The sequence below is a fragment of the Austrofundulus limnaeus genome, unplaced genomic scaffold, assembly GCF_001266775.1.
Source record: "Austrofundulus limnaeus strain Quisiro unplaced genomic scaffold, Austrofundulus_limnaeus-1.0 Scaffold92, whole genome shotgun sequence".
In the NCBI taxonomy this organism is placed as follows: Eukaryota; Metazoa; Chordata; class Actinopteri; order Cyprinodontiformes; family Rivulidae; genus Austrofundulus; species Austrofundulus limnaeus.
In genome coordinates this window covers 505,313-517,035 of record NW_013952494.1, presented here as the reverse complement: position 1 = coordinate 517,035, position 11,723 = coordinate 505,313, and the positions used below count along the sequence as shown (strand labels likewise).

The window sequence follows — 11,723 nt, the reverse complement described above, 5'->3', positions numbered from 1 at the left end:
CTCTCTCTCTCTCTCTCTCTCTCTCTCTCTCTCTCTCTCTCTCTCTCTCTCTCTCTCTCTCTCTCTCTCTCATACTCTGGAGTCTCTGTTATTGTATTTCTCCTCCTCTGCCGTCTTCTGTTTCAGCAATACACTGTAGATTTTGTCAGCCCTATTGGTCACTGTACAACTATGGTTTAAAGCTTTGTGGAGGTGAAACCAAGGCGTATACAGCAGAGTGCAAAGATCTCATTTGTACCTTTGACATTCTGTTCAAACTGGTATTTATTGAAATCTTAAATGACACCAAAACTCCTGAGCTGGATAAACGTTGAAAGTTCATTACCAACATGTGAAGCTTCTTTGGCCTCCTAAGGGGTAGTTGAACATGTCAAGTGACAATAATCTAATAGGAGGCACCATTTTGGAGCATAGCCATTCTCATAAGCATCTTGTTCAGTTTCTCCTGATTATCTTCTTACAAGCACACTTCTGTAACTCCCATCAATTTTAAACTTGCTTTTATCTGGTCATGCATTAGAAAAAAATGTAAAATGTCTTTGACCATTGCAACTTATGGACCTCATTCATTTTTACAGGTGCTAAAATAATTATGTGGTCAACCTTTTTTGTTATCTCTTTTGCAGTGTAGTGTTTTTTTATTTAGTCAATTCTAAATTTGACAGTTCACTTTTTTAGTATGATTTGGATGTAATTAAGTTTCCACAATACACAGAAGAGTGTCACACTGCCCTTTTCAGAGCTTTAGTTCTGTGATTTGACACTGAAACAATAAAACATATATATGTTATTTTATTGGTTGGAATAACAAAATAAGCTATTATAATTAGTTAGAGACATGAGAACAGAGCTGTTGTAACATAAAGGCACATTTTTAATTGCAACAGGTGAGCAATGACTGCAAGTAGGTTTATTTGAAAACAGGTGCATCAAATCCTTGTGTCACACACATCTTAACGTATACTAGGATTTTATCTGGGATAAAAAAACAATAAACTTAAAAAATAAATACATTTTGAATACAGTTAAATTGAGTGTGACCCTTTTAAAATCATAAAAAGGATGTCAGTTAACTGTATTAATGAGTAATTTTACAGGACACTTAATATTGAAAGTCATTCATTCAAAACATGAATCAATAGAATAGCCCTCTCCTATCTGGACTATATTCTTGGGTTGTAGATGTGTTTTCTGTTGATATAAGCAAGTAGAGTAGTTTGTAACTCCTGCATCCAGCTCAGTAGTAGTAAGCCTCAGGTAGTAAGCCTGATGACAGGCTTTAGTACTGTACTTAAAGCCCAGGGAGGCCACATAACCTTTGTGGACCATTGTGTTTGCTAACTAATGGGATCCCTTTAAGAGAGACTGTAATTGAAAACTGTCTACCGTGAGTCAGTGACTGCCCTCATGGCTCCGTTCCCAAAACACTGCTACTTTTTCCCAAAGCAAGGAAGATGAAGCATACAATCAGATTAAAATGGTTTTGGGGAGTTGAAGAGCTTGTTTTAAGTTGATTAAAGAGAAGGGATTTGGACAAAGGATGCAGGAGAGAGGAGTGTGTCAGAGAAAAGACAGACATCTATCTCTACTGCCGACACCCATGGAGGCAAACAAGAATTTACTTTGAATCAGTCCTCTGCCATCTTCTTTGTTAACACCTGAGGAGGTCATTATGATGCTGTTAGGATGAGTCGAGCAGGCCGGGCATGTAGACGTAGGCACATGTGCGCTAGGTGTGAACAGTCTGTCAGTCAGTCTGTATGTGAGAACTTTCTTTTCCCCTGGAGAGTCCTCTCCTCCTCTGACAGAAGAATGACAGAGACCTCATGGGAATTATGGCAGTGCCTCTTTCTCACTCTTTGTTTCTCACGTGGACTGACAGATCACAAATTCACAACAATAGGGCCTATTTTAATACATTTTCTGTTGGTACACAAGGCTGACTTAAAATAAACAACCTTTCTATTGCCTTACGCACTCTCTCATTTTTGGTGTCTCTGTCTCTTTTTGAGTGTGCTTTGCTGTTGTTGCCATGCTTGTTGTGCTGCATTGTTCAGGGGGGGATTTTCTTTCTTTTTTTTTTCTTTTTCTTGCACTCCTCTATTCTCTGGAGAAGCAGGGATGCTTTCCTGGGTGCAGTCAGTGATACGGCACAGAGCAGCTCTTTCAGTTTCATTATATAAACAGCTTTGATGCCTCTTCTTGTTCTCTCTGGTGTCTATGGGTAAGTGGCTTTTGGAGAGAGCTCTGGACTAGAGAGACAAGAGGTTTGTGTGCTTGTACATGAGTTCCCTGTATGTGTCTGTGTGTATATTATACAGTATGCTTTGTAGTATGTAAAGTGCTGCCCTGGCACTTCACGCTTTATCTGAGCTAAAACTTTAACATTGCGCCAATGAATTTGAACTCATTTTGAATTATGATCTGTGTGCATTACAGATACTTTTTTATTTCTTTCTTAAAAATGAACGTTGTCACAACTGTACGTGCACTGCAAAAACTGTTCACCTTACCAAGTTTTAAAATCTTTTATCTAGCCAAAGTCTTTTTGATCTTGTTTTGAGACTGCCGATGGAGTAAGACATTTTTACTTGGTAAGATTCATGAAATAAGAAAAAAATTGAGTCAAATCAAGAATTTCAAGAATCTTACCAAGTAATATTTTCTTACTCCATTGGCAGAAATTTTTTACTTAATTTGAGTCAAATTTTCAGACTAACAAGACAAATAATCTTACACATTCTGAAAACAAGGTTATTATTCTTACACAATCAGTTCTTGTTTAGTAAATCAGTCTCAAAACAAGATCAAAAAGACTTTTGGCTGGATATAAGATTTTAAAACTTGGTTAGGTGGACATTTTTGCAGTGTGATGTCACCTTTTAGATTATTGTCTTATGTTCGCTTTCTTCTTTTTCCTTCTGACTCAGCCCGTTGTTTTTGACTTACTTTTTTTTCCTCTATAATGCGCCTCTCATCTACTTTTCCTTTTATGACTCTCAATTTGACCTCCTCTTCCTTTCTTGGCTGTCTTCCTCTTTACGTTTGTTTTGTGTGGGCCTGGGAAGGATCATCTCCTTATTGCCTCAGGTGTGGTCAGCCAAACCAGGCATGACTGTTGTAATCAGTGGTGGGGACACACAGGCCGTGCAGGAAACTCACAATGCACACACGCACACATGCAGACAAACGCAGACCGACTCTTAAACACAGTATGTGGGAGGTCTTGAAATCATATCTAGTTGCAGCCACAGTGTTCCTCATCTAGACCTTGACCTTATGTAAGTGATGGGAATAACTAAAGGTTTGCAGGGAGCTGATGTCATAACCCACCCATGTGAAGGCGCCTTATCAAGGCAACACACTGTACTGTCCTTTTGTTCCTTCTTCATTCCCTCTTCCATCTCTCCAACCTTTCTGCAGCTCACCACAGTGGGAGCTGGCACAAGACTTTGTCTGCTGGGGATTACTCTGCCATCTCTCCTTTCTTGTCTTCGTTGTTTCCTCCCACTGAGCCTCAATCTAAGTCCCTTCCTTCCGCCCTGATCCCTCTCTTTCTTGGTTCATCGCCACAGTGTTTCCTCTGCACAAACAAACCGCAGACACAGTGGACACAGCTGCAGGATTTCTTTATCAGACTGTCCCATCAGTGGTCGCTGTCATGGTGAAGAAGGTTTGCTGCTTTGAAGGAAAAGACCATGGGAATTTTAGTTACTTTTGTTCATTTGCAGTAGAACTTTAACCCTAGCGTTAAATTGCAATCCAAAACCACTTTTTTATATTTTTAGAAAAATGTGTCATCAAGAAGTTTAATAAATTATACTTATTCACATTTAAATATATTCTGTTTTCTTTCCCCCTGCCTTTTTTCCTTCTTTGTGTCTCCTGATGTTATTTGCCAAATCCACTCCTCATGCTTGTCCTATAGTCTGATGTCGACAAAGCAGTGCTGCTTCCTGCAGGCATTTCATTAAAGCACTAATAACACATTGGTAATTAGGTGACAAAGGGTCTGTTTTTTTGTACTGATCAGCTGCTGAGACATAGTCCTTAGAGGACGACAAAGAGGGAGCATGCCTGCATGTGTGCAGTTTGTGTGTGTGTGTGGTCTGTGTATACTCTATTGTCTTTAAAAAATAGTAAGATGCTGTCTAGATCTTGTTGGATTGAACAGATACAGATGAGATCATCTAGGTGTAAAACAAGACATTAGATGGGTATTTATAATTACATTGTTCTTATACCACTGGAAATAAATCCTTGGAAAAATGTCTTGTGTTTTTTATCCCTTGTTCTATTTCCCTATTCCCCATTAGTTTTTCTTCTTATTCTATCAGATGGTTCTTGAGCCACCTGAGGCACAGCACACATAACATAGTGCAAATGAAATTCCCCGCGAAGCATATAGACATCATTAAACACTAGCATACCGAGGCCAAGAATCATTTTAGTTTTCATCAGACCAGCTGACATTTTGTAGAATTAGCTGCTGGAGGTTTGGTGGGGGATTCGTTGTTGTTTTAACTCCTCGATCCCTCCCTTTTCCATCCCACACAGAGACACGGGGTCAAATGGTAGCATCGATCATTTGATCCTGTCTGTCTCCTGGCCTTTGATTCGCTGTCATAAGGCTAATATTCATCACGCACCTAATCTTGTTTTTGGGTGTTGCTCTTTAAGCAGTAAATCAAGTTAGCATTAAGTTCGTTAGGGGCATAAAGATTGCAGCATTAGCTCGCTGTGATTGTCAAGATAATTTCTGTTTGACTTTAAATCAAAAGTCCCTTTTTTAAGTAATCGAGTTGCATTTGAACTTACCATTTCCAATGTACATGAACTTTAGAACAAATAGTTTAGAATTGTACGGAATTTCATTCTCTCATGGTTGACATTTCAGTATAGATAAAGAAATTGTGTGCGCCAAAACTTCCATAAGCTTATCGGGTCAGCCACAACCCTAAAGTATTATTTTGTTCTTGAATCACTTTTCGCTTTAAGGAAGAGTTCTGCATAATAAGCAGAGGAAATTTCTTCTTGATTGATTTTACTGAAAGATCAGCAGCTTGTAATTGTTGGGTTGGAATGGTATACTTTTTTATATTACAGTTATTGACAAATTATATTTAATGGATTGTGTAATCTGTATAGTCAGAATATATTTTCATCACTTCCACACATTTTTGACATTCGATCATCATTCCCTGCACTACAAGACATGGCAGTCTTTGGATGATCCTTGTTTGTTTTTGGAGTCAGTCATTTCGGCATGACTGGCACTCCGACATGCTTTGTAACAGTGGCGCCACTGCTGGCCTTTGGTTTCCTGATTTAGTAAGGCTGATGCTTCAAAAGCTTACAGAAGTAAGACTTCACAGCACAGCGTGACAGCACACTGCTCAGCTCTCCCCATGGTGCACCCACCCAACACAATATTGTTGTGACATAGACGGCACATGTGGCTTGTCTTACCGTAGGGGAACATCATCAATAGCTGCACCGCGGAACGCTCCTATTGGCTGTCTGCCGTCATCTGTTTGTGCTCTTTGAGTTCTTCATCTCACTCACACCTGATCAAGAATCAAAATCTGTTCCACAAAGTGCCTCTGTCTGTTCTCTGCTGAGCAGGATGTGGGGAAAAAAGAAAAGAGGGATAGAAAAAAAACAAAGAAAAGGGAAAAGAACGTTGTTAATGTCACTGAACCATGAAAGGCTTGGCCTGGGGTAGGAATGACTTTGTATACAAGGTTCTTTAGTGCTGTGGCTGCAGGGATAAACATAACTTACATCAGCCCTTCGCATGTACAGGAGATTTCCTCTCCTGGCACTTACAACCTCAACACTCTGACTGTACTGTGATACACACACAAACACACGCATGCACGCACCGCACACATTGTAAACCTGACTCTTTCAAGTAGTTCATGTGCACTCACACACAAACACTAGAGGGCAAGTGAGGGTTTAAAGTAGTGTTTTTTTTTTATTCTGTTTGTAAGCTTGAAACTGGATGCAGTTTCTTGTTCACACAGTTTGTCTTTGTTAAGAAGGATTTGATTTGCAGCAATAAAAGATAGTAATATCATCAGACACTAATATCAATGTAATGTCTGACTTTTTATATTTTGTGTGTTTTGTCTTTTTTTTTCAGATCATCACTGAGTATGTTTACGAGCTGTTGGAGAAAGACTGCAACTTGACTAAAGAAATGCTGCCAGTAAGTACCCATGGTGGAAGAAGGCATTTCTGATTTATGGCCTTGAAAATTAAAGGGGGTATTAAATATGAAAATGGACACAAATGCTTTGGCTTCATAGTGATATCAGTGATTATGATATTAGGTGTCCCTTTTAAAAAAATAAAGCAAATAAAAAGGGGATTGTACGATGTTAGCTCACAAATCTGAATCAGTTTTTTTCTGTTTCTCTGTTTTTCTCTTACTGTCTTTCTTCTCTCCTTTCCTCAATACACACCCTTTGTGCAAAAGTGTCTCCTCAACAAATTAAACTGTATTGTGATATGTCATTTCAAAAGAGGCGCAGCACGCCGATGCTTAATCTGTTTTGCATTCAGTTGCTCTGAGGGCGACTTTATACTCAGCCATTGTGGAGTTATTCTTTGTCCAGCTCATCCAGGCTCAGAGCACAGTCTTGATCCTTTTTTATTTGTTGTTGGGAGCTTGTTTGTCTTTTTTGCTCCCTTTTACCTCTACATTCATGGATTTTTTTCTTTCTTTTCTGTTTATGAAAGTAGTGATCATTTTTCAGCTTATTGCGATGTTAAGCAGCACTGCTGTTTAGAAGCATGCCAGAGTTAGTTCAAGCACTAACAGTGTTCATAAATCACCTCGCCAGAGTCAGCGCCTTTCATTAGCCCTTTTACACTTATACTGGTTTATCTGCTTGGCCTATTTATCTCATTATTCCTCTGGAAAATTGCTCTCTTATACTTCTCTGCTGCCCACCCGCCTGCATGTATATGGAAAGTGTATGTGTGTGTGTTTTGGCTGGCTAGTGGTGGGTCTGTCCACCTGCATGGCATTGAACTTGTGACAGCAGATTTTAAGAAGATTAACCACAGCCAAGTATAAGGAGAGGGAATGAAGGAGCACGGCAGAATAAAGGGTGAGATTTTCTCCCCCACTTGGCCCTCTTTGTCTGTTTGGATTAAGTTCTTGCAGCTGCCACCCATGGCTTTTATGGACAGTGTCTCCTTAGAGACTCTTCCAAGCATACTTGAGAGGGATGCAAAAAAAAAGCATGGGACATAGATGGAGCGCTGGCACACCCACAAACACTCACACTCTCTCTGTCAACGTTACTTTGTGCAAGTGTTTTAACAACACAAAGATTAATTTCTGGTTATTGATGCGTAAAATATTGATGCATTGAGCCCAGAAAGGAGAGCAAATATTTCTGCACAACTCAGGTGCCTTAAATAAGGCATGGTTTCAGTAACCACTATTAGATTTTTTTTAAGATAAGGCATCATATGTGTGACCCATCCTATCGAAATGAGGATTAAGTCAAATTTGGTCAAAATGACCTAATTACAATTTCTGATTCTTGGTTTTAAAAGCTATATTTTGATACCTGGATCATTCTGATATAATAAGTAAATCCATATATATGACTTAATTTGCATTGTTGGTTACAATAATACAGAAATATTTGGTCCGAATCCTAATTTTGTGTATTTTAATGAGGAATTTTTGATGTCCTTATAAAGAGGAAACTTCAAATTACATTTGAATATTGAGATTTCCCAGCTAAAAAGAAACAAAACTTTGCTAGCTCACGGGGAAAATCTCAAAATTTAAAGGCATTTTTCCTCAAAATCAGGGTTTTGTTGCTACTGCTAAAAAATGCTTCAAAATTTAGTTTTATGATTATATTTCAGATAGTTCATTCATATGACAGATTTATTCATTATATTTTGACAAAATGCAATTTTTGTTAACATTTTAGCCAAAACACTATATTTGCCTTTTTCTCCTTATACAACTTTTGGACTTAATCCTCGTTTCGATGTGTTGGGTCACATATATTAATTTAAATCTATTGTCGGACTGTAGATTTGCGTCTTTAGATTGGAAGTTCACATTAACTTGTAATTTGCTTATTTCTCAGGTTGATGCTACAGAAGATGAACCCACCAGTTTTATCTACCTGAGCCCAGATGCCTTGTCAAACCCATCCAAGCTGCTGGTGCTGATTCAGGGTAGTGGTGTGGTGCGGGCCGGCCAGTGGGCCCGAAGACTAATCATCAACCAGGACCTGGACTCAGGGACGCAGATCCCCTTTATTAAAAGAGCCATGAAGGTAGGAGCTCAACTTGTCTGGTTGATTTCCTAATTTGTGTTTTATATTATTGTTATAAAAATGACTAATATAGATCCCCAGCAATGAAATAGCATTTCAAACAAAGGCTTCATTTTAGCTGTGTTAGTAAAGATGTGCTACAGTGTTTTGTTTTTCGTGTATTTAACTTGTCGTTTGACTGTGACTGTGAGTAATTTTTGTCGCTGCGTGCCTTATTACCTTTGACTCTTCATATACTGTCAACCTAATCCAGTTTAGCCGCATTGTACAATTTACACGAGTGTGCAGTGGAAAGAAAAGTTTGCCCCAGGGTCATAAGAGAAATTACATGATGATGAACAATTTCAACACTCCACAGCATCACACATTCCCAGGGGCCAAAACTAAGAACGGAGCATTCATTCACAGGTGCAAACATAAACTCATACTCTCAAATGATTCTTTAACTACACACAACTGAAGCTTTTTTTTTTGTCGGGTTTGTGAAATGAAGCATATTTGTCTACGCGATCATTATCATACAAGAAAACATTTATACATTCTCATGATGCATGATTCTTGTGTCGTCTTGTGTGTTCATGGGTGATTGAGCTGAAACAGAGAAAAAGATAATGTAATATGAAATATAGATTAGTTTTTTCTTCCCCGACCATATGATCACCAACAAAGGTACACATCTCTGTGTCAGCAGCCGAAAGGTGGATCTGCCTGTCCTATTATTTTCATCTCCATCTTTGTGCTCATTTGTCAGCATGGCCACGACTATCTGTGTAATTTAATAGGGCCTGCTGTTCAAATTGACTTTGGGGGTTGGGGGTGGGGGGGGGGGATGCTGTTCTCCCCTTCTCTTTTTCATTCCTTCATTTCATCCACCTGAATACCATAAAGACTTTACCTGCTGTGTAAAGCTCTCTCTTGCTGTGTTCGACAATGTGAGAGGTTAAAGTTGCACATCTGTCTATGTGTTTTTTTTTACATGGCTGAACCAAACTGCCTTGTACAGTCTTGCTGCTTTTTTACAGATAGAAAGGTAAGACTTGTGCCTCACAGAGGCAAAGTGACAGCTCTGATATAGAGAACATGGTGTGTGTAGTGTGAGTGTTGCCCATTCATCACAGTAAACAAGAAATCATGTTCGTGCACCCTGACAAATTATCTTCCAGGCATGTAGTACACACACACACACACGCCTTGTAGTCTGTCTGTGTGCTGGGGAAACAACCACACACATTTATAGTCGATTCATATTGTCTGCAACTGTTACAGTTTGTGGTTTATTATGTCATACTGTGAAATTTGCCTTGATGTCTTTTGGAGCACATGCGTACAGGATGAAGCTGCCATATCATCGGAGGCAAGAGCTAATGGATGGAAATTTCATTCAAAATTTACAAATTAGCAACTTTATATACACAAAAAGTCATATGACATTTGCTTTATTCCTACTTTTTTCTTGGCCGTGATTATGGTGTTTCAGTGTGTTTAAGGTTTGTGTCAGATCTTTGTGGAGGTTTATGCGGTATAAAGTTAAACATTATACTTTACCTCGCAGCACAAAAACAGATTTGGTATGTAAATAGTGAACTTTGTAAAATGATGAAAAGGACAAAAAGTTGTCATAAGCTCACAGTTTTTCAAATAATAAAGGTTTGCAGCAAGGGTTTTTCCAAGCACGTTTTTCATCAATCTTTCCATGCAGATTTTCCTTATCTGCTTAACTTGTATTTTCTTTGAGCAGGCTAATAATTCATCATTCTGGCAAATGGTACTCTGTAAGGTTACTGACTTTCATTGATAATACAGCACAAAGAAAAAAGTTTATCATGAACCTTACCTTTCATTATTCCAAGTTAAAAAATCTACTAAGTCACTGTTTAAAATACATCTCTGGTGGTTAGCCTAAAGCCAGTCTGACTTCAATCCTGTTATCTTTGTTGATGCATAGGTGAGATTTAAAATTTGAAAATACTTATTTACCAAGACAAGAATAATATCCTTTAATAAAATAGTTCTGTTTGTTTTACAGCTATTTTTGTAAAATCCCTAATATGGTTATTATATCCATTTTTTGTACAGTGTCTCTCTGGCTGATTTTTTATGTATTCATCTGCATATATGATCTGCAAAAAGTTATTTATTTGATGTTTTGCAAAAAAAATAATCCAAATGGAATCCTGTTATTTGTTTGACTTAAGAAACCCATGGCTTGTTGGTCCCAAAGCTATCTGTCAGCACTAGCCGGCCCAACTTTTCAGGAGTTAGCAATAAACAAATGTGTCACTACCTCGCACAGAATTTTTAAACAAATGCACCAATATGAAATTTTCAGCAGATATCGATATCCAATATAATTATTGCTTTTATGGCTGATAACCAATATTTACCAACATTACACAAACACACAAACTGTTTACATTATTCAGTATCACTATCATGATAAACAGATACTACTTGACCAACCATTTCCCCTCCTAAAACAGAAACACAAAGCTAAAAAGTGGGAAATCAATATTGGATGTTAATATCGGCCCTGTTTTACTTATCGGACTGATACCAATATTTTAAAAGATGACCATCAGCTGATACAGATATTAATGCTGATATATCATGAATCCCTAGTTTTTTTTGTTTTTTTTCACCTCGCTTGAAGGTTAAGAGGCATAATAGACGGGGATATCTCTACTCCCCCACCTCCTTTGTTTCTCTTCTGAATGGGCTGTAGTGGTCAGAACATGTGTCAGTAAAGTTAGGGAGCATCTTCTGAAGGAGCCAAGCACATTTATGTCCCAGTTTTCATAGTAGCCTTGTAGAACTTTGGAGCATCAGCCCACGTGACTCATACCATCATAAACTTTATATACTGTCACCATATTTAAATACCGAGGTACACCAAATTACCCTCATCCGGCCCAAGCGTATCCACAAAGCATTTTTTTTTTACCAGATTACGTCTAATTTACCAAACTGCTATGATGGCATGTTAATGTCCTTTCAGAAAAAGAGTTTAGGTTAAATATAAGTCTAAATTGTGTACAAACAGACTCCTGCAGACAGAGGAAACAGACACACATAGACACTAGTGTGTCACATCAGGTAAATGATGTGCCAGTGACATTTGGCATAGTGTGTACAGTAATACTGAGTAAGGAAAAAAAGTGCTGTCTTTGCAGGCATCTTGCATCTTGCCTTTATGTGCATGTGTATGTGTGTGCACACAGATGAGGTGTTACTCCCAAAGCCTAGAGGTAAAATGACAGGTGTGAGGAGGAGAGGAGGTTGCTCCGGCATCAACCAAAAGATGGAGGGGAAACAGAAAGAAATCTGAGATGGGAAGCGGGGGTGTTACAAGTGAAGAGAGAGAGAGAGAGAGAGAGAGAGAGAGAGAGAGAGAGAGAGAGAGAGAGA

At 38.5% G+C, this 11,723-nt stretch overlaps 1 protein-coding gene and 1 long non-coding RNA gene across 4 annotated transcripts in view; one reads left to right on the top strand and one right to left on the bottom strand.

Annotated features, from left to right (window-relative positions):
• arb2a (ARB2 cotranscriptional regulator A) overlaps positions 1-11,723 on the top strand; it is a 143,932-nt gene that overhangs the window by 9,200 nt on the left and 123,009 nt on the right. For all 3 annotated transcript variants that reach the window (XM_014012515.1, XM_014012517.1, XM_014012516.1), the window contains exons 5-6: positions 6,149-6,214; positions 8,127-8,318. In XM_014012515.1, the coding sequence (XP_013867969.1) occupies positions 6,149-6,214; positions 8,127-8,318 (258 nt within the window). The remainder of the gene's footprint in view (positions 1-6,148; positions 6,215-8,126; positions 8,319-11,723) is intronic.
• Positions 5,509-11,723, bottom strand: part of LOC106520426 (uncharacterized) — a 10,694-nt gene continuing 4,479 nt past the window's right edge. The window contains exon 3 of the long non-coding RNA XR_001310553.1: positions 5,509-5,614. This is a non-coding gene — a long non-coding RNA (uncharacterized LOC106520426). The remainder of the gene's footprint in view (positions 5,615-11,723) is intronic.